This window comes from Mauremys reevesii, linkage group 4, assembly GCF_016161935.1.
Source record: "Mauremys reevesii isolate NIE-2019 linkage group 4, ASM1616193v1, whole genome shotgun sequence".
NCBI classification, from domain to species: Eukaryota; Metazoa; Chordata; order Testudines; family Geoemydidae; genus Mauremys; species Mauremys reevesii.
Window position 1 is genome coordinate 111,816,673 of NC_052626.1, and position 21,856 is coordinate 111,838,528.

General features: G+C 47.9%; 1 protein-coding gene and 1 long non-coding RNA gene across 4 annotated transcripts in view; one reads left to right on the forward strand and one right to left on the reverse strand.

The window, feature by feature from the left end:
- Nucleotides 1-8,605, reverse strand: part of DRD4 (dopamine receptor D4) — a 35,620-nt gene extending 27,015 nt beyond the window's left edge. Inside the window, exon 1 of one of the 3 annotated variants that reach the window (XM_039533647.1) lies at nt 7,874-8,122. In XM_039533647.1, the coding sequence (XP_039389581.1) occupies nt 7,874-8,122 (249 nt within the window). Of the gene's footprint in view, nt 1-7,873 lie in introns of all 3 variants that reach the window. The other 2 variants (XM_039533649.1, XM_039533648.1) reach the window with 2 other exon arrangements.
- A 3,453-nt stretch (nt 8,606-12,058) lies between these two features.
- On the forward strand, nt 12,059-19,721 carry LOC120403001. Its single transcript, XR_005597410.1, has 4 exons — nt 12,059-12,198; nt 17,495-17,549; nt 18,152-18,583; nt 19,480-19,721. It is a non-coding gene; the product is annotated as an uncharacterized LOC120403001 (long non-coding RNA).
- Nucleotides 19,722-21,856: the final 2,135 nt, after the last annotated feature.

Genomic DNA, 21,856 nt, shown 5'->3' on the forward strand with positions numbered 1-21,856 from the left:
GATTACAAGCAAATAAAAGTAAAAATACACTTCTAAGACTAAAACAATTTCAGCAAGTTAAAATCTTTGCCTAAACCGGTTTCTCACCTAAACTCAGGTCTCAGAGACTTCAGCCCCCTTGGTTGAAGGACACAGCATTCTGTGATTTCAAGAGCTCTGGCCACTTGAGTCCCCCAAGTGATGGGCAACTATGGAGTCCGTACTCCTACTCCTTTTTTTAATAGTTCAGTAAATCTTTGAAATCATGTATCCTTTGTTTGGAGAAACTTATTTATCAACTCCCCCTGATGTGCATGGTTTAAACCAGGGGTAGGCAACCTGCGGCATGCGAGCTGATTTTCAGAGGCACTCACACTGCCTGGGTGCTGGCCACTGGTCCAGGGGGCTCTGCATTTTAATTTAATTTTAAATGAAGCTTCTTAAACTTTTAAAAACCTTATTTACTTTACATACAATAGTTTAGTTATATATTATAGACTTATAGAAAGAGACCTTCTAAAAACGTTAAAATGTATTATTGGCACGCAAAACCTTAAATTAGAGTGAATAAATGAAGACTGGGCACAGCACTTCTGAAAGGTTGCCGACCTCTGGTTTAAAACACATTTAATTCATGTATTTTCAGCATATATCTACAACAGGGGTTGGCAACCTTTGAGATGTGGTGTGCCAAGTCTTCATTAATTTAAGGTTTCGAGTGCCAGACTGGCAGTGTGGACAGCAGATGGAACCCCAGACCAGCAGCGGGCTGAGCTGCTCAGCCCACTGCTAGTCTGGGGTTCCGTCCACCGGCCCCTGCCAGCCAGGGTCCCAGCAGCTGGCCCCGCTCAGCCCACTGCCGACCGGGTTCCGTCCATCCAGGCCGGCAGCAGGCTGAGCGGGGCCGGCGACTGGCAGCAGCGTACCACTAAAAATCAGCCTGCATGCCACCGTTGGCACGCATGCTGTAGGTTGCCAACCCCTGATCTGTAAAGTCCTTTATGGGTTTACCATACATACATCATGCAAGAATATTAATGATCAGTGAGTTTGTAGTTTTCCAATGATATATTACATGCCACCTTTCGGGTAAATATCATGACAACAGTGTGTTAGGTGTAGTGAGTATGTCAGGCCTCACAAGAGTTGATTACACAGAATACTGAACCACCAATGGGCCTCTGTGTCACATGGCCTCTCGACATTACTGAAAAAACACCACATTTCGCCAACCATGAATAATGCAGTCATCCCAAACTCCTGGCCATAAAGTCTTTACAGCTCACCATCGTTACATCAATCTTTTCTTTTCTCAGTTATTATAAACAGCACAGGTAGGAAAGCTAGGCAACCTTAACATTATAAGACCCCATTTTCAGTGTTTCTAACTCTGCTAGACAAACTATTTGAGCTGATTTTTTTTATATTTTAAAATGGTTAAGCTATTTCTCAGAACAAGGTTATTTTCCCTAAACTTGTTCTGAGAAACAGCTTTACTGTAACTGTAGACCTAGGTATTGTTAATTTTTTTTTTAAATTCAGCCTGAGGCAGAGGGCTGCACACTTCATTGCTTCTGTAGGCTGAGCTCTATGAGTTAGTCAACTTTAAGTGCAAATGGCTTTTCAGATTTTCTGAAAACAAAAACAGTCTATGCATAGAATCTATGTATAACCTCTAGCAATTTTACAGAATGCTCAACTAAACCTCAATTTGATTGTGAAGTTGTCTAAGATAATCCTTTATTTTATTTTATTTCTGCACAATGCTTTTGGTCACCGTGGTGAATTGGATTTCAATATTGTGTAGTTTCCATAGCATGGGCAATTGCATGGCACTCATTGGTATCTCACTAAGGAGGCATTTCACATGAACAGCATTTGGATTGTCAGTTAGTTAGTCTTTATAGGTATAAATTTTGTTTGTGGTATGATATAGGGAGCAAAGTGTAAAATTCAAGAAATGATAAATACACCTATGTAGGGACTTACTTTAAACTCACAATTTAAAATAAGTACTTTCCTTTCTTTTTAACCTCCCCACCCCCGCCACCGGAGTCATGGATCAGCATTCCCGTTGCTCACCCCGTCAGTACTCAATCTGGGCTGAGGAAGTTAACGATCCAACCAGTGAACCAAATACAGTGATGAATCCTGGTCACATGCCACCTGAGGCAGGTTGTGCATATGCTAAGTAGTACACACACCCTGCCTTATGTCAGGGGCTCCATGTTCCCCCCGCCATTTTCTGCTCCCCCATATTAGGGTTCTCCATTCAACCCCTACCCCATGCCAAGTATGTGCGTCTCCTTTTTCTCCCCCTTCCAAAGTACCTTTCTACCCACCCCCAGATTAAAAGGGAAGGACTGATGGCTGGTGCCCTCTCTCTTCCTGGGTTCGCTCAGTCACTTAGCTGCAACTGACCCAGCCACTCCCACAATCCCCTGGTCAGGCTCTTACCCAGAGAATAGTCTCCCCAAGCTGCATACACTGGCCCTGCTCCCTCTGGAGCAGCTGGGTCTCAACAAACCCCAAATCCAGCTGTATCCTCCATCTCACCAAGCCAACAGGCTAAGACTTGGGGATCCCCTGCCTTGTTTCTCCTGGGGCTCCGCCCAAGACCACACCCACCTGACCTCATCCCTGTGATTTCACCTAGAAATGCTTCATGATGTGGTTCCCATGGCAATGGCTGGTGGGGTCATCACAGCAACTGGTGCAATTATGCTGCCAAGTCTGGCCACACCCCAGTGCAGTCCTGCTAAAAAAAAAAGAGTGAAAATGGCTTTTCCAGTTCTCATCAAAATCAATAGGATTCTGCACAGGAATCCCTAAAGTATTCCCTGAAATTTTGGAATTGATCAGATGTGGTTTTCAAAAGTTATCGTGTTAAAGACAAACAGAGAAATGCCATCAAATTGAGCATAGGGCCTAACTTCACTCAGGCAATAATGTGCAACCTCCTTAATCCTCTCCTGAGGACTAGAGTTTTAGTTGTAACAAAGAAAGTTGTGTTTGAGATACAGAAACACAGCTCATGTCAACAACCTCAACTAGCTCTTTTGATTTATTGTTGTTGTAATAGCCAGAAGCCTCAACTGAGTTCAGGACCCCATTGTGCTAGGCACTAAACAGGCACATCGCAAGAGAATTCCTGCTTTAAATATATATCACAGACAAAAAGGTAGCAGAAAGGAAGACTTACGGGAGTCACAGGTGAAACCCACTGAAGACAACAGCAAAACTCCCATTGACTTAGTCAGACCAGGATTTCACCCCCAATTGTATCTAAATCTTTTAGTCAGCTCTGTAAACCTCAACCACATTATCCACAGAACCACTAATGCCTCTAAAAAATCTGAAATAAGAGGTTCCTGCATTTCAACAAGAAACTGCAAGCTGCTCAGGCCTGTCCTGTTGAGGGGGGGAATCCACACTGATTTATTTAGATAAAGGGAAATTTGTGCACTTAGGAACCTAAACTGAACAAAAGGCATAAAACCTCTCAGGAGGGCTGCCTCAGCTAACCACTGATGATTCACTCATCGCTGCATGAGATGGAGGCAGGATCTAAATTCAAACTATTGTATGTTGTTGTCACCACACATCAAATACCAATAGAATTTACACTGGAGGCAAGAGAAAGCTACTGAATTTTAAAAACAGATAGTGATAATTGCTTCACACTCCACCGTCTCATCTCTCTGACCTGCAGCAGCGTCTGCTCACCTTTCCTTCCTTAAGTGACATGTGAAACAAAGAAAGACCATGAGGGCATTAGTTTCTATGGCAAGTGATGTATCTGAGCTGAAAGTTTCAGATCCAATTTTTAATCTCCACTCCAAAGTTTGGGATTCTTAGATTTGATGTTCTCCTCACTACACAAAATCTACTCAGCCAAAACATTAATTGTTACTCCTGGATTTAAACTAGTGTAACACCACTGATTTCAATGGATTACTGCCATGATTTACTCCAGCATATATCTAAGCATAACTTGGCCCACTTTGGTGGGGCAGTTTGAATTCACCTGGACTGAAACAAAGGGGGGAAAAAATAATCAAGCGCTGAAAATCAAGCACCCCATATTCATTCTCACACCCTCCCCCATGTAAAATGTATTCCAGCAAGATACTGTAAGGGCTAGTCTACACTTACCAGCCGGGTCGACGCGGTGAGTTCGACTTCTCGGAGTTCGAACTATCGCGTCTAATCTGGACGCGATAGTTCGAACTCCGGAAGCGCCGCGGTTGACTCCGGTACTCCACCACTGCAAAAGGCGGTGGCGGAGTCGACCTTGGAGCCGCGGACTTCGATTCCGCGGCGTCTGGACGGGTGAGTAGTTCAAACTAGGGTACTTCGAATTCAGCTACGCTATTCACGTAGCTGAACTTGCGTACCCTAGTTCGACCCCCGCCCTTAGTGTAGACCTGCCCTAAGAAACAAACCTCTAGATGCACTGATGTCTGGCTGTGGTAATATAACAGACTAGCCCTATTAAATTGACCCAGTTTAATTAAAGTTGTCTTTTTAAACTGGTGCAAATTTGCATGTAGACAAGGCCATATTCTGAATGTGAGACAGCATGATCACTAATTTAGAGCAGAGGACTGGGAGGCAGAAGACTTGGGGTCACCTCTTGAACAAGTAGTAGTGGGGACTTTCCAAAAGCCCCTTTGAGCACTCAGACAACAAAGTAAACTTTGAAAACAGAATGTGGGTGAAGGTTTTTCTTGGAAAACCTGCTCCCACTACTGTGTGCCCTAGCTGTCCAAGTACTTCCAGCCCAGCCAAAGGGACTCTAAAAGCCTTACTGCTCTATGACGCTATGCTGTTTCAGTACCGCTGCTGTTCTCCCTATATCTAGATGTTACACACTCATCCCAAAAAATCACTTAACATACTTCAGCAACGAGACACCTGTAGCCTGCTCGAACAGTCTGGTGTTCGCCCCAGCACCTGAATTGCTAAAAAAGTATCTGAAATTAGACTGGATGTGTGGGGTAGGAAAAGGGTGATCACTGATTTTTTAAAGTAATATTAAAACAGTTTTCCCATGCTGCTTTCAAATGCTGTAGGAATGCAGCAAGAGGCAGATAAGGGACACTTCTAACAAACTCCAGCCTGATTTTAAATGCTGATATTGATTTGTGGATGGTCAGCACCCATGAAGCATCAACATTTTCAAAAGCTCGTGGAAGCACAACTAGTTACTGGGGTCCCCATTGAGGGGCTCACATGGGAGTTGGGGAGCTTGGGGATTTTCAAAACTGGTATTTGGCTGCACCCAAGTTGTCAGTGTCCAGCACTCATGGGATTTTCAAGTGCATCCAACGCAAGGAAATTCCCCAGGTACTCAGGGCTGAATGGAAATAAATGCCGTCTAGATTCACAGACTTATGTAAACTAGCACATTGTACTAGATCTATAGTGTAAGGGCCAAGCTATTTTCAAGCAACTTTGGTGAGGGTTCAGTGCCACAGCATTTGGAGCTGGCACAGGTAATGGGGAAGACTACAGAGAGGACGAGGGAGCAAGAGAAATCCCAGCTCCAAAAACTGAGACCATAAGCACTTAGGAATCTAAATCTCATTGAAAGTCAATGGGACTTAGGCACCTAAATCAGTTTTGAAATGGCACTGAAGAGGCTAAGTCACTTAGGCCCAGATTTTTAAAAGTATTTAGTCATTGCTGTGCTCAGCATTGCAACACATAGGATTTAGACTCCTAAATCAGTTATCAGCGGTCATTAGAATTTAGGCTCCTAAATGCCTAAATCCCTTTTGAAGATTAGATTTAGGCTCCTAAATGAGTTAGGCATTGCAACAATGAGTGCAGCAAGGCCTAGATACCTTTAACAATATGGCCTGCAGTGACGCTGTATGGGAAGCAGAGCACAGGGATCTTCTAGGTGAGTGTCACGAGCTCACACCGGATGGCTTTGTAGCTGAGCTTGCATTTCTGAATGACCCTTGCCTCAGGAAGATCAGAGAAAGTGCTCAGCGTTCCATAGATGTTGCAAGGAAGCTAAGGGCACCCCGAACTCTTAGCCTCGCCCTCCCTAGCCTGCTGCCACCTTTCCCTAATTTTCCTCATGATATACGACAGACCCAACACGGTCAGGTGCTGGATGGCAGTGTCTCCTTGCCTGCAACCTCCAGTTTTCCCGACACCCTCAATGTCTGCCCCAACCCTGTCCAGCTCTCCTAAACCCCACTTTAACCCTTCTCCTCCAGCCCCACGCTAATCCTATAATCCCTCAGTAAAGCCTCTGTGTCTCTCTCACTCGTGTGTGCACATGCAGGAGCACAAAAGTGTTCTCACTCCATGTGCTGTGTCCTCAGGGATTTCAGACAACTGGGGGGAGGACTCGGCTGCTTGATCACTTTAACCAGGGCTTCCTGGCCTTACTCATGTCTCCAAGCCCTGCTGGGCCTTCCAGCAATTCTCTCTGGGCTGCCCTCCCCCACAACATGCACCCTTGGAGCAAAAAACTGCTGCTTCTCAAACTATTTGGGCACATCCAAACATTAGCTTATGGGCTGTGGGAGTCTTTCCATTGACTTTAGGGTGACCAGACCAGGGCCGCCCTGAGGGAAGGGAAAGTGGGGCCAGGCCCCACAGGGACCCCGCGAGCCCTGGCCCAGCAGTGGTCCGGGTCTTCGGCAGCATTTTGGCGGCAAGGGGCCCTTCAGTGCTGCCAAAGACGCGGAGCAACTGAAGGGCCCCCCGCTGCTGAAATGCCGCCCAAGACCCAGACCGCCACCGGGTGAGTACAAGCACCGCAGCTCCCCCACTTTGTCCCAGGCCCCCTGAATCCTCTGGGCGGCCCTGGACCAGACAGCAAATGTGAAAAATTGGGTCAGGGTGGGGAGTAATAGGAGCCTATATAAAATTGGGACATCTGGTCACCCTAATTGACTTTGATGAGCTTTACTGCAGGATAACTATTTCTATTCACACCTGCAGGTCAAAAACGTCCCAGCTCTATAGCTTATCCTTCTTGTGTATGCTACAACTAAGCTTAGGAAAATAAGGACTCTTTTTAATCATAACAGTTCTGTTGAGATAACATAATAGTATCAGGCATCTGCTGTATTAGAGTTTCTAATTAACACAGGCCTGACATTCAATCTGTTCCACATTTGCTACCCTTCACTCCCCAGCCCCACACAGAGCAGAAAAGTTACTCTCACAAAGTATTTTTGACTGGGCTACCACTAGTAGATTTCTCCTACAGACACAGATGTCAGACATTCCGCAAAACCAGCCACCACTCATGCAACCAAAATAATAATCCTCCATCCAAATATCTACAGCCAGATGCTCACTCCAAGTGCTGAGAAGTTTCATATCCATGCGCCTGCCCTTGCATTTCAGCGGGGCAGAGTGGACACATCTTGAAAGAAGCTCAGGAAACCACGTTTTACTTTTGATTTGGAACCCTAAACAAACAAACACGACCCTAAGGATAACATAATCCCTCACCCCAGCCTGGTGGAACTAGCCCTGGAGGCTATGTCTGCACTGCACATCAGGCCTGGGCTCTGACTCAGGTTTGATCCCCGCCACACACACACACACACAAATCAATCTGACTTGAGAAGCAATCACTCAGCCCCCAGCTTCTAGGGGGAAACATTCCACATTCCAGCTGTGACTAGGCTCCAAGCCCTGTCATTTTGCAGTGTGGACGCAGATCAAGCCGCAGAGCCGAGTCAGAAGAGCCAGGCACAGCCTGGCCGCAGTAGCGGGGCTGGGAGAGGGGATGCAACAGTTACAAACCCAGGGACCCAGTGGAGGCGCAAGGCGGCGGGGAAGCACCCAGGGGGCACAAGCCAGGGTGGCCGGGCTCTGTGCCCGCAGAGGTCCCCTGCTGGAGGAGGATCTGACTCACCTCGGAGTAGACGTAGAGGGGCAGGACGAGCAGGGCCAGCAGCAGGTCGGCCACGGCCAGGCTGACGATGAAGTAGTTGGTGGTGGTCTTGAGGGCGCGCTCGGAGCAGACGCTCAGGCAGACCAGTAGGTTCCCGCCCAGGACGCAGAGGATGAGCAAGACGCCGAAGACCAAGGCGGCGAAGTTGTAGCCGGGCGCCGCTCCCGGCGCGGTGGCGTTGCCCAGCTGCCCGCTGCCGTTGCCCGGCATGACGGCCCGCCCGTCCCGGGGCACCCCCCCGCCGCAGCCGCCGGGCCGAGGAGCAGCTCCGGCCGAGGGAGGCTCATGGGGTCCCGCCACCCCGCAGAGCTGCGTGCGGGGTCTGTGCAGCGGCGGGGCTCACGGCGCCCGGCTGCTGGCGGGGCGGGGCTCCGCGCCCATCCCGCTTGCGGTGGGAGCCAGCAGGCAAGTCAGCCCGGCTCCGTCCTCCAACCCCCGGGCTAAGGAGACGGCAGCGGCGCGGCCCTGCTCCCCGCAGAGTTCCCGCGCTCGGAGAAGTCCCTGCCCCGCGCTGCAGGCGAGTGAGCCGCGAAGGCGGAGCTGCCCGTGTCCCCCCCGCCAGCTGCTTCCAGGGGAGGGGCGCGGCCGCCGGCTCCCGGGCGCGCTCCTGGCGCCCGCCCCCCGTCGCTCGGCGCTGCGCCCCGTGACCCCAGCCGGGGGCCGCGGCAGGTGCCGGGGCTACCGGAGCCGCTGAGCGCTGCTGGCTTATGGAAGGGCTGGGGCGGCAGCTCCGGCTGGAGCAGCGAGGGTGGCCGCCAGCCACGTGGGCGGAGAGGGGGCGTTGTACAGCTTCAGCCCACAGTAAATTCCCCTTCTCCTGCTGCCAGCTCGCTACTACCTGCCCTGGGTCAGTCCCAGGAGTCCCCTGTGCCACGACCCGGGACTCTTCCCTTTCCCCATGGGGGAGCCAGAGGTGCCTCGGGGGGCAGCAGCTCCGCGGCGAGAGACCCCCCCCCCCCGGGACAAGTGTCCCCACGGGGATACACACGGTGACTGTAACAAAGCTGCGGCAAAACCCTCCAGCTCTTTCCGAGATCTTAATCCGTGCTCCACGGCATCCTGTCCCCACATCTCCCTAGGCAGTAACGGGGTTAGCGCAAGCAGACTTGGGGCCCGGTTTACCCACCACATTCACACAGACGTAACGAAACACTGATCACTCATTCGACTGAGTGAAAATCCATTTATATTGTCTCAGTCCTACTCCGGGGCAAAACTACTCGTGCAGCCAAGGGGAGCCCTATGTAGCAAAGTGGCCTGAGAATTATTCTATTGTTAATTTCGACCTCAATTACCTTTTTTCCTAACCTTCCCTCTATCCTAAGGTATTTATATAGCTCCAGTTCCCATAAAATCCGGACTCATTATGCCTTTTAACCACGCAGACAAAATATCATGCCAGCGTTTTACTTCCACGCTACTGTTATTTTTATTGTTATGTTGTTACTTGGCTTAGCTGTACTTTTCTGTGTCTAGCTATTAGCACCTCTGTATTCATTACTCATTAATTCCTAGGCCAAGAAAGTCTAGTGTCAAAATGTATCATTGTCTCCTTTGTGGATGGCTGAATAATGAAACAAGACAATATTTGTATTTAAATTGAAAAATGCCAATGAAAAACAAATGCAAAGCAATTATAGGGGAGATTTGCACTACTGGTGAACAGCTAGTGTGATACCTCTTTAAGCGGATTGAAACTCGCCATGTGTTGGCTAATTACACTCTGAAGGAGGCTATAACAGAGGAAACTGGATATCCTCATTAAATGAGATGTGATTATTGTTCATACCACACTATGTCAGTACTTATGCCCCGAATTCAACAAGCTGTTCTGTGCAGGGAAACTCCTATTCCCCATAGAGCGGGCTGCAGGATCAGGGCTACAGGCACCACTGCCATAGGCTTCTACACTTCTCTCTGCCTCAGTTTCCCAAGTTTGAAAGAGGGGATCATAAGAACAGCCGTACTGGTCCATCTAGCCCAGTCTCCTGTCTTCTGACAGTGGCCAATGCCAGATACTTCAGAGAAGATAAACAGATTAAAGTTACCTTCCTGCCAGGAAGTGCTTTGAGCTCTACAGATAAAGAGTGCTGTCCAAGAGCTATGGTGAGTCAGTAAAAAGCCCACAGAGCTCACTCTGAGACAGATCCAGAGCTGGGGGCTGTGTGTTTAGCTCCATTGAAATGAACGGAGCTGAACCTATTTACACCAGCTGAGGATCAAGTCCTTTATAATCAGGGAATTCTCTACACTGTGGCATGGTCTACAGGTTCTCTTGGCAGGAGTCTGAGAGAACCATCGGCCTCTCATCATGCGTATTGCATATGCAGGGCCACCTTAAGGCAATCTGTGGCCCTAGACACTCCATGATATGAGGAACCTCTTGGCTCCATCCCTGTGTGCCCCCCACGCACACACTTTGCAGTGGTGGTGGGGACCCTTCCCTCCCCTCCCCTCCCAGAGCGGCAGGGACAATGGAATGAGACCCGGCTTCCCCCTCAGCAGCAGTAGGAATCTCCTTTCTCTTAGAGCGGCACAGAGGCTACCCAGTACTCAACTCACCAGTTCTGCTTTAGTGGGTGGGCTGGGTCTGCTGCTTTCTTCTCCAGCATCCCTCTCTGTGAGGGTGGTGTTAGCCAGGGCCCCAGAGTAGTAAGTCTTCAATTTAATGCCCCACTAGGATGCATGGGGCAGTTTGCACTTTTCAGAGCTATTGGTTTGGGCTGCCAGCAGACTCAGGAAGATGTCACTGCACCAGGTACACCTGAGCCACTTTTCAAGCTTTTCTTCACAGTCATGTTCAAACAAACAAAAACCAGGCTGAGATTCTGACATAATCGCATGACTCTGAGAGCCTAGAGGGCCATAGTGCCTCTGGCTGGCTGTATATCCCTCAGATTTTACCCCCCAAAATATGACACCTCCTGTAGAATGCAGCATTTTCTATTGGTACACATTTTTCATATTGTTCTGCTTCTGCAGCCAGGCAACATAGGACCATGAGGCCAACTAGGCAGGCCTTGGAGGGAGAGTGCAGTGATAACCAAAAATATGGTTCAAGCTTGATAGAGATTCTCTGTAAGTCTGGATTTTTAAAGTCTGGTATCTCACAATCTCCCATGGATAGATGCAAAAGCCTTGTACCACCAAAAAGTGGAGATTCCCAGCTCCTATTTCTAGCCATTGCAGTTCAGGAGCTATTGGGCTTCAAGGGCTCAATCCAAAGTCCTTTGAAGCCAATGGGGAGCCTTTTCCATTCACTTCCATGGGCCTTGACTCAGAACCTGAATCTGTCACTGGTCCAGGTCTGAATGATGGTCATCCCATAGTTCAGACTAGTGAAATCTAGGGGAATGGTGGCATGTGAGAATTCTACATGAGGGGGAGGGGGGAGAACACATTAGTGGCAGTTTTTTGGGGTAGCGACGGTGTGTGTGTGTGTGTGTGTGTGTGTGTGTGTGTGTGTGTGAAATAGTGGCTGCTCAATGCTGCTCACAGATTTTATATTAAATATTTATGTTGCTGGATGTGAGACTGGTGGAACAGAAACTCTTGTTAAAAGAAACACTGCAAAGTATGTAGCATGAAAAAGCCAAATTATGCAGTTATCCTCCACATTAAGTCCATCGGCAGTCAGTGTTTTAAGATGAGATATTCTGAAATTCTCTTTCATCAAGTTGTCCAGGCCTTGACACTTTCTGAACACAGGAGGTTTCAAAGACGGGGTTATTTCTGTTGAAGGCTGGGCTACTGGCTGCTCAGATGTCCCAGTAATGACACTTGACTTGTTTCATAACCTTTCCAGCCAGAAGGGACTGTTAAGTCTACTCAGACCTCTGGTGTGCCGTAGGCTATTACTGTGCCTTTAACCCCTATTGTGAGCCCAATGACTTTAGTTAGACTAAAGCATGTCAATCCTGAGGAGACAAAATGTATGATTTCTAAATCTTGTCTGAAGGTTTCTTTGATGAAGATGATTATTGTTAGTGTGTATTTAGGAGCTACTGAATGAAAATCCACACCAAAAAGCGTTCTGTCATAATCTTGGTTGGTATTTTACTCTTCTGAGTATAGGATGGATGGGGAAGCTATGTGTGTGTTCTTCATCCACTCATCCATCCTATTCTTTACCTACCCTTAGAAAGAGCTTCAATCTCCATGGATGAAAGACACTATGTAAATGCAAAATAATTACCTTATTGCACTGGGTATGCACGTCTTCCATCAACTGACTTGGAATAAGAACAGTCCTGTCTTCCCTAACATCTGAGCTGCACATGGCTAATGTAAGCCTTAAAATTTACCTCTTTTGCAATGTCTACAAAACCATTTACAATGAATAGGTAGCTGATGTGCTGTGACCACTGTTTATCACATCGATCAATCAATGCATTGTTAATGTGTCCTCCCCCTTCCCTTCTGTCTGTTCATTTTATGCACCTGTTGTCTCTTGCCAAACACTTAGGACTAGCTTGTGCGCCCCTTGCTTCCCACTGGTGAGCCATTACATAAGTAGTTCCATTGACTTTAATGGGACTGTTGGGTGAGTGACTGCTCACCAAGGTGACTAATGGGTTCATAAGCTGGCCCTTCAATTGTAGATACTGTGGGGCAGGAACCAGCTGTTCATTCTGTGTGCATACAGCACCTAGCCCCATGGGGCCTCTAGGCACTTCCACAATCCAAGGACAAAATAGCAACAACAGTGAAATGCATAACCTTGTCATGCTTTTGTGAGTCATATATAAAAAGATGACAACAATCTGACCCTCTGCAATATCTGGTGCTCAGCATGCGTTAAGAGGCTCTCTGGAGAAAGAAGCATTTGTCTTCTTGTCTTAAAATATGAAAGAACTTTCTTCGGATCAGTAACAGGTTGAATTCCTTTGACATTTAGAGTGGCTGCCCTAAAATAATGATGACAAGCTATTAGTATTCCAGTGCCCAAACTACTAGACGGCGACCTTTGTCCTAAGGACTGTCCCCTCCAGGGACTCAGAATGGTCCCCATTTGAGTGATGGAATCTGGGCCCTGTCGTCTGTTGTGTTTTTTTTCTCAAGGAAGCCAAGGAGTGTTCTGTACTGGGACAGTTTGAGGGGATCAGGAAGTTTAAGTGATGATAGTGCATGTTTACAAGCTCACAGGGGAAGTGTCCTGAAGTGGTCAGAGGTTTTGAACACACCTTTCTGCTTTGATATACCTCTTGTGTAACCCTTCTGCCCCTCTGAGTTGGCAGCAACAAGGGCCGGGTTCAGTATCCAGGGGTTCCGTTTCAATAACACAATGCAAAACCGCTCCCCGACCCCCCCCCACCCCTGGGACAACAACCTACCACCCCCCCGGCGGCGGCTAGGGATACCACTTCCCCCCCACAAGCACAGAGTCCGAAAGTGTTAAAAAAATCCTTTTTAATAAGGATGAACAATGCATCACGAGACACTACAAACAGGACACACACCAACACAAGAGCAGCAAAAGCAGAAAACAGTACATTTGGCAATGTCCTGTCTTAGTCTTGTAAGTCCAATCACCTTCCAGTCCAACCCAACAACCCAAGAGTCTCTGTCTCTGGTCAGTGCCACCCCAAAAAGTTTATCTTTAGAGTTTATCCCCAGCCTGGCCCAGCCTGGGTGGGGGCGGGGGGGGGGGGGGGGGTGACACCTTACGTGGGCCAGGGCTGGCTGGCTGCCTCCCGCTTCTCTGTGGAGTTCCTTCGCAGCCTTCTCATCGATCAGCTCCATTCCATCAGCCTCCAGTCAACGCTCCAACCGCCTGTGCCGTCCAGCAAGCGCCCCGAACAACTCACTCTTCACTGCTCTGCGCCCAACAGGCTGCCACTGCTCTGCCTGCCTCTCCTCTCTGCCAGCTGCTTAGCGCCAAATCTCAGGCCCCCACTCATCTCAGCCAGCAGCTCTTTCAGCTTTTCAGTGATTGATTTCATCTCTTAGTGTTCAGCAGGCCCCAGTACCACTTGGCAAACCCCAGATTGAGGTCAGGGTCAGCAGCCTCCAGATGGATCCTAAAGGATTCAAAATCTGCTTCTTAACTTTAACAGTGGAGAGAGGAGGAATTGGTGTTGGCCTCCAGGCCCTCAAAAGGGGGTACCCACAGTATCAGGTACACACCCCTCCCTCTTCACTGGGTTTTTGTTGTGTCCTTTGTTATCTTTGTACTTTTCTATGTAGGTTGAGTTATTTTTGTCATAAAGCAGTCTCACATATCACTCATTTAATGTTCTCTCATGTTTGCTCCTTTAACAATTCTCCAGAATCACACCTAAGATTCCATAACATTCCACAGCAAATGTGATGTGTGAATGCTGCCATGTGTGGGTAAAGTGCTAAGTGGAGTGGGTTTACCAATGCAAATGTGCAATTCTAATTCCTACCACCAGATGTCAGGGTAGATCTCATCCTGACTCTGCTTACACTTGCAAAAGGATTTAAGTTTCCATTAGACTGTGACCTGGCAGGATGACTCAGGGCAAAGAGATGCTGGTGAGGGCACATATCGCTGCCTCTCTTAACAGTAGCAATGTTCACACTGTTGATGGCAACATGTACTGTACAGCAGAGTCTCCCCAAAGCCTGGAATCAGACCCTACCTCTACCTCAGTTTCCCTATTCCTGGGTAAGGCAGCAGGCCAACTCCCCAGCCAGCTGCATCCACCAGTAACGGTATTTCCTTCCCATTTACCAGAGATATGTGTGTGGTTCAAAAAGCAGACACATCATTATCAGCCAAAACAGAGAAACCAGGCCTGGTCCCTCCTAAGGCCTCTGCAGCTCCCTACACAGCAGATATTCCGAGCCAGGCCTTTCCTTTAGCACGTGTGGCAAGGCCCTTTTCCTGATCCAGGGTCTCCTGCAGCTCTCCCTTCAACTGAGCTGCTTTTTGGCCATTTTTCTCACCCACAGGAGGCTAGCTAGTCAAGGCCATGCCTAACTATCTTAAAGGGATTACCACACCCTGTGAAAGGCTGGTTCAGGGCCTACCCATACTCACCTTTCTCCATATCACACTTCAGTAGGTCACAGTGTGCCCTAGGGACCAGGGCGGGTGCAAGGATGTTTCACACCCTAAGCGAAACTTCCACCTTGCACGCCTCCCCAAGCCCTGTGACAGCTCTCCCCCCCACCGCCCTTAGGCGCCCCCCCACGGCAGCTCTCCCCAGCCCAGGGAGCTGTGCGGCAGCTCCCTGCCCCAGCTCACCTCTTCTCTGCCTCCTCCCCGAGCACGCCATCACCGCTCCACTTCTCTCGCCTCCCAGGCTTGCGGCACCAATCAGCTGTTTGATGCCTCAAGCCTGGGAGGGAGAGAAGCAGAGTGAGGCAGCATGCTCAGGGGAGGAAGTGGAGCAGAAGTGAGCTGGGGCGGGGAGTGGTTCCCCTGCGTGCTGCGCTCCCCTTACTTGCAGCAGGCAGCCCTCCCTGCACCCCCGTGCCGCAGGTCCCTCCACCCAAATGCCGACAACTACCTGGGCGGCCGAAGATCCAGCCGCCACGGTCGCTGACGAAGGACCCGAAATGCTGCCCCCCAAATGCTAGTGCCCTAGGCGACCACCTTGGTCACCTAATGGGTTGCACCGGCCCTGCTAGGGACACAGAGGCCAGGGCAGGATGCCAGCTCCCCTCCCATAATGTGAGACCATCCACTTCCCTTCCTTGTTCACATGCCTGAGGTCAGAACTTCAAGCCAGTGCAAATCAGCACAATTCTACTGAAGGCAATAGAACTTTGTTGATTTTCACCAGCTGAGGATTTGACCCTAAGCCCATACAGAGAGAGACAAACCCACCCAGAAAATCAATTTACCATGTAATGAAACCCTGAAGGCCCAAAAGACACAGGCTTCTTCCTCAGCAAGGAGAAAACTAGTTTAGGTTCAAGTGGGGAAGGAAGCTAAAGACCCACAATGTGTATGATTGTGATTTGTGTGATGTGAATGTCTGTTCAGAAGAGCAGGATTGAAATTACCACAATTCATTCCCCTTAGGCCACCAAACAGCCTACAGATGATAACTTTCAGTCTCTTCCCACCTGTGCTCAATTCGAATCAGTAACCTCATTGTGAAAAGGTTCTATACTCCCATCAATATCACTTCCTATCTTTGACATCATTAATGATTAGAGTTCAAAGGATCACTGAGACCTTGCCTGGCAGATTCATCATTACAGACTCCTAAGGCAGGGGTAGTCAATAGGCAGACTGTGGGCCAAATCCAGACAACCAGACACTTTTGAACAGATCTTGAAATCTTTTTATTGAATTATTATTATTGTTATTTTATTTTTATTATTTTCTCTGGAGTCTGGATCTTGACTATACCCTGACCAAGAAATCTGGACCCTGACAAAAAGTAATTGACTACCTCTGCCTAAGAGAAAAGGCTGGGAGTGCACAAAGTATCATGCAACAGACTCTTAAAAGTCAACATTGTCAAATAGGGTGAAATTTACTTCTGTGCATTGGGTCAGCACAAGACCTGTGCCTTCAACATACATCTTAAGAAGGGCATCAGTGGTGCATATGTCTTCTGCTAACCCTCTGCACAGGGATGAATTTCATCCAAGGCACTGGGGGACAAAAAATAAAGGGGGGTGGGTTCCAGGATGGATATGTTTAAATCAAAGTGATTTAAATAATTGATTTTAATCAGCTTCAGTGTAGACACTACCTGCACCAATGAGAGAGGTTCTTTTGGGTTGTCAGAGCCCAGGGGGAGTGAGGGGGAGAAGAAGGCAGTTATAAGCCCCATGTGGGGCTGAGGCTGTCAGCCCCAGGGCTGCCAGGCTTCAGCTGTCAGTGCCCCACAATGCCCCACTTCAGTCAGTGGAAGTGCTCCTGATGAGATGTGCACCACTGACAGAAAGAGCAAGTGTGGACATGAACCACCGCTTTCATTAGTGCGGTGGCTGTACGTTGACTTACATCGACAATTTTTTAGTGTAGACAAGCCCTCAGGTGCAAACCCTCACTTGGAGTTAGGGACCTACACTGTTTTAGCAGGAAGTTCAGGGTGGGGGAACCTCCCTTATAATGCCAGGTGGTTAGTGTACTCATCTGGGAAGTGGGAGACTGCTGGTTCAAGTCCCGTGTCCAGCTGAGGGGGAGGGAGGATTTGAACAGGGGATCTCTCCCAGCTCTCAAGTTAGTGCTTTAACCACTGGGCTCTGGGGTATTCCAACTTTGAGCGCCCTCAGTCTCTCCTGTTGAAGCTGTTCCACTGTGAATAAATAATGAAAAATCATTGGGGCAGAGAGAGAGAGAGCAATGCAAAAAAGCAAACAACTTTGTAGCCAGGTGGGTAGAGCACTTAGCTTGGAGTGGATGGAATCAGGATCCAGTCCCCCTGCTCCAATGACTTTTTAAAATTATTTGTCCACAAAAGTGGCAGTTAGGCCCCTAAATCCCTTTGTGACTCTATCTCCTATGCTGGTTTTTAATCATAGACTGGAAGAGGAAAAAAAAATTCCTACTTTTTCAACTCCCAATTGAGTTCTTAACTTTGAATGAATGAGTCGTTATACTGAACTGTCAAATAAACTGAATTGAAGAAAATATTCTCTCTCTACCTGCAGAAGGGGTTCCTGCTGTGAAAAGCTGGATTAGCACTTCAGCAATCTCTGGCTCCAGGTACTTTCACCGGTTCAGTGGGGTGACTTTCTTTAAAACTTGGCAGCAAATATGTACTGTTTAATATTATTTTTTCTTTAAATGATTTTAATAGATTGTCATCAATGTAGGTCTTAACGTAGGTTATCAATTTCAAATTAAATTTTAAATAGGGTTTTCTAAAAAATCAACCTGTATATAATTTAAATAAAAAAAAATCATCTTTTTAAAAAAAAAAAAAACCACCAACTTTTATCCCCCTGATGGATTCAGATTGTCTAATTTAGAGAATGTGGAAGTAGAATATGTTGAGGTAGCATAGCTATATAGAGGTCTAGCCTGCTATGTTTAACAAGCAATGCGGGGTTCTGTGATGTTGTGGCATGATTAGTAATTATTATTAAATAATTGTATTGGATGAATGGATTCTCCCATTGCTTCGACAGATGAATGTTCAACTAATATTGGCTTGGGTTCTGGGTTTATTGGTTTTTATGGCTTCGCACATGAAATACAAATCCAATCCTGGATTTGTAAGTGCGGTTGCATGTTTTGCAAGTGTAGTTTCTATTGGTGGGAGGGTTTGAGGTATTGACCTTACAACGTGCTTTTTTCTCCTGCAGAGACCTCACATGCCACTCCTCGAAAGTGAACATGGCCTCATAGCACTGACCTCTCCATCTGGGTCTATGCAGTGCAACACGTTCCCAGGTTTTAATGCCTATCTTGCATGCACTGAGGTTGGCCTTCAAGGTGTCTTTATATCTGAGGATGGGTCGACCCTTAGAGCGAGTTCCCATGCTCAGCTGGCTGCAGAGCAGCACTTTTAGTATGCGGGACACGCCATGTGGACCACATGTCTCCCAGCGAAGTTGAGCCTGATGAGCATGCTGTCTATGCTAGGAATTTGGCACCTCTCTAAGACTTCAGTGTTGGGGGTCCTGTCCTGCCACTTGATGTTGCAGATGGATCTTAGGCAGAGAAGGTGGAAGCTCTCCAGCTGTTTGATGTGGCATCGCTAGAGTGTCCATGTCTTGCAGCTGTAGAGGAGTCAGGTGAGTACAACATGTAGATTTTTATCTTGGTTCTGAGGCAGACTCCATGCTTCCTCCAGAGCTGCTGTGGGTGAGGCTGCTAGATGCCAAGCTGGCCTTTGCCAGGCACTGAATGATCTCATCCTCCAACATGGTGGTGCTGGAAAGTAGGCTACCAAGGTAGCAGAATTTCCTGATGGCGTTGAGGGCTGTGTTGCCAGCTGTGATGATGGGATCACTGTGCTCATGATGCTGGTGGTCTGGTGTTGGCTGGTACATGACCTCTGTCTTTTTCAGGCTGATTGTGAAACCAAAGCTTTTTGAGCCCATATGCAAAGCGGTCCAGGCTAAGCCGAACTGTATTACAGTAACACATAAAGGCCTGAAGCCAGGATTGGGGCCTCCATTATGCTAAGCACTGTATAAACACAGAAGAGAAGACAGGTCTTGCGCCAAAGAGTTTACAAGACAGACAAATAACTATATATAATGAGCTATTGCTTTACTAGGCACATTCCACCATGAGGGGAGGACTGAGCTAACTGCACTGCATTAGCACCTCCCATCAGTGGATCTCAAAACCAGTCAGTTACCAGTGTCTGTTCAGTCAGGGGCGGCTCCAGGCCCCAGCACGCCAAGCGCGTGCTTGAGGCGGCATGCCGCGGGGCGCGGCAGGCAGCTCCGGTGGACCTCCCACAGACGTCCCTGTGGAGAGTCCGCTGGTCCCGTGGCTTCGGTGAAGCATCCGCAGGCACGTCTGCGGGAGGTCCACCGGAGCCGCGGGACCGGCGACCGGCAGAGCGCCCCCTGTAGCATGCTGCCATGCTTGGGGCGGAGAAATGGCTAGAGCCGCCCCTGTGTTCAGTTAAGCTTCACAACACTCCTGTGAGGGACAAATTATTTCCTCTGTTTTACAGATGGACTCACTGAGGCACAATACAGTTAACATGGATTGCTCAACCTCACACAGCAAGTCAGGACTGGTCCTGCATCTCCTTACAGTAAGCAGTGTGCTGTGACCACCATCTGATGCTTCCTTTCATGGACCCGTGTGCTGGAGATTATGCAAGCCCCTTCTCTCTCAGGGGGAATGTATGCTTTACTGGACATGGCACTGGTCCCATTAGCAGGGCTTTTAGTTATTTTTACTGCTTGTGAACCAAAAAAGCCGCGGAACAATAAATTAAAGCCATTGCTGTTGTTCATCTGGTGTTTGAATATCACTGGCAAATAGGAACTGTTGGCTGTTGGCTTATCTCCAGCCACATCCAGACAGGCAAGGAAAGAAAACGTTATTCTTACCAGACAGCTGGAGCAGTGAAGACAGGTGGTACTACTCACTGGCAGTTTGATGTCACACGGCAAACACCAGGAATGTGCCACACCAATTAAACATTCATGGACTGTTGTTCTATATACCCTAGTATTCACGCAATGGGTGGAGCAGAGGGCCAGCAATGAAGCAGCCATGGAGTCATTAGAGCAAGATATAACATGGTCTGAAGGGAAGGGAATTATCTATCACAGAGTTTAGTCTGCAGGGCACATCTCACCAACAGAGGCGTGCTTTCTATGTACACAATAAATGCATTGAATGCGCAACTGGTGCCTACTTGGTCCAGCTGGCAACCTGCAGGACGATTCCATCTGGCCCATGAACACACATGGAGGCAGGGGCGGCTCTAGAAAGTAGGCTGCCCCAGCAGCCGCGCGCGCGCGCCCGCCGCCCCCCCCGGTGCCGGCGGTCCCTTCTTCCCACACGCTCTGCTGAGCTCTCCCCCTGCGCCTGCCTGCACGTAGGTCCCACCCGCCCCTGCGCGCTGCGCTGGGCGCTGCCGCTGCCGCCCCTGCATGGAGGATGCCATTTTGTAGAACAAAATGGCATCCTTCATGCAACGTGACTTCACATACACCATATGTGTGAGGTCACACCATGTGGAGGATGCCATTTTGTGGACCGTCACTAAGAAGGCATGCAAATATAGAACTGAATACCCAAGATTTTAGTGGGGACTTGTCATTATGTAAGTAAAGAAAGGAACAGCACTCTTTACATGATTCAGTGATTGAATACTCATTAATGAGACATCATGTCTTTGTACATTTCTGGCAGATGATTAGATTAAATGCACTATAGATATTTAGCGTCGCTCTTTGAGGTCTGCATTCTAATACCATGCAGCTGCTAAAACATCCACATGCAGATAAGGTCAGTTGAGAATAACTATATGAAAACATTATGGAGTTCTTGAGGTGAGTTTATCTAACGAGCTTTTGTCTGGAGGCCCATAAAGACATGCAAGTGTAGAATTGAATTGTCCACGATAAAACAAAAATAGGTATCTGCACACCTTACCAGATTTCCAAGACTTGGTCACTGAGGAGTTTCTTAAAAAAGAAGAATGGATTTTTGATTTCAGTAGAAAGAATAAGTAACCACATATTTGTCTATTCTTAGCTTTCATTATATTTGACTACTAGTATTTGCCAAAATGAATGCATTTGGTTTATTAATACTTTAGAAAAAAATCTTTTTATCTGTCCCCTAAAATTTTGTTGCAGGTCTTATTAAAAAATGCCATCGCACGTCACTGCTTGCCAGCATTAAATATTAAGAAACAACTCACTTCCTCCACAACAACTCACCCACTGGAAAAAAGAGGCTCTCTCCATTTCTATGGTGAAGATAAATAGGAAAGAATTAGGGCTAAAGATTCACAAACCCACATGGGAGCACTGAACTGGGAAGGGGCATTGGCTAAATCAGGTCAGTGGAGGAGCTGGGAGCTCAGAGGTTTCTTGTGGCTATCACCTGTTAAGAGCTAGATTTTTCCCATTAAGTGCATGAAGAATCCACTGATAATGTGATCTCCACTCCCTGCTACAGAGAAGCACTATGTAGGTGCTCCGGCGTGGAGAAGGGGGCTGGTGCTTTCAGGGTAGGGATTCGCTGCACTTCCCTCAGCTATCAGCATTGCAAATAGAGCTGGTCCAATTTTTTTCCCCCATTGAAATTTTCAATTAAAAAAAATGTTTTCATCAACATTCTCCTTGGGAAAATTTGAGTTTTCAGAAAAAAAAATTTTTTTTTGGCCAAAACCAAAGTTTTCCATTGAAAATGGGAGTTATAGTTTGCTCCTTATGTCCCCATTCTCCTCTATAGGCTAGGGCCCCCAGCTAGACTACATCTCATATAATGCACCACTGTCTCCCCTTTCGGTGAGAGAAGCTGTCAGTCATGGAATCCCTGGGCACGGCTCATAGTAGGAGACATGGCCCAGCTGTGGATCCCAC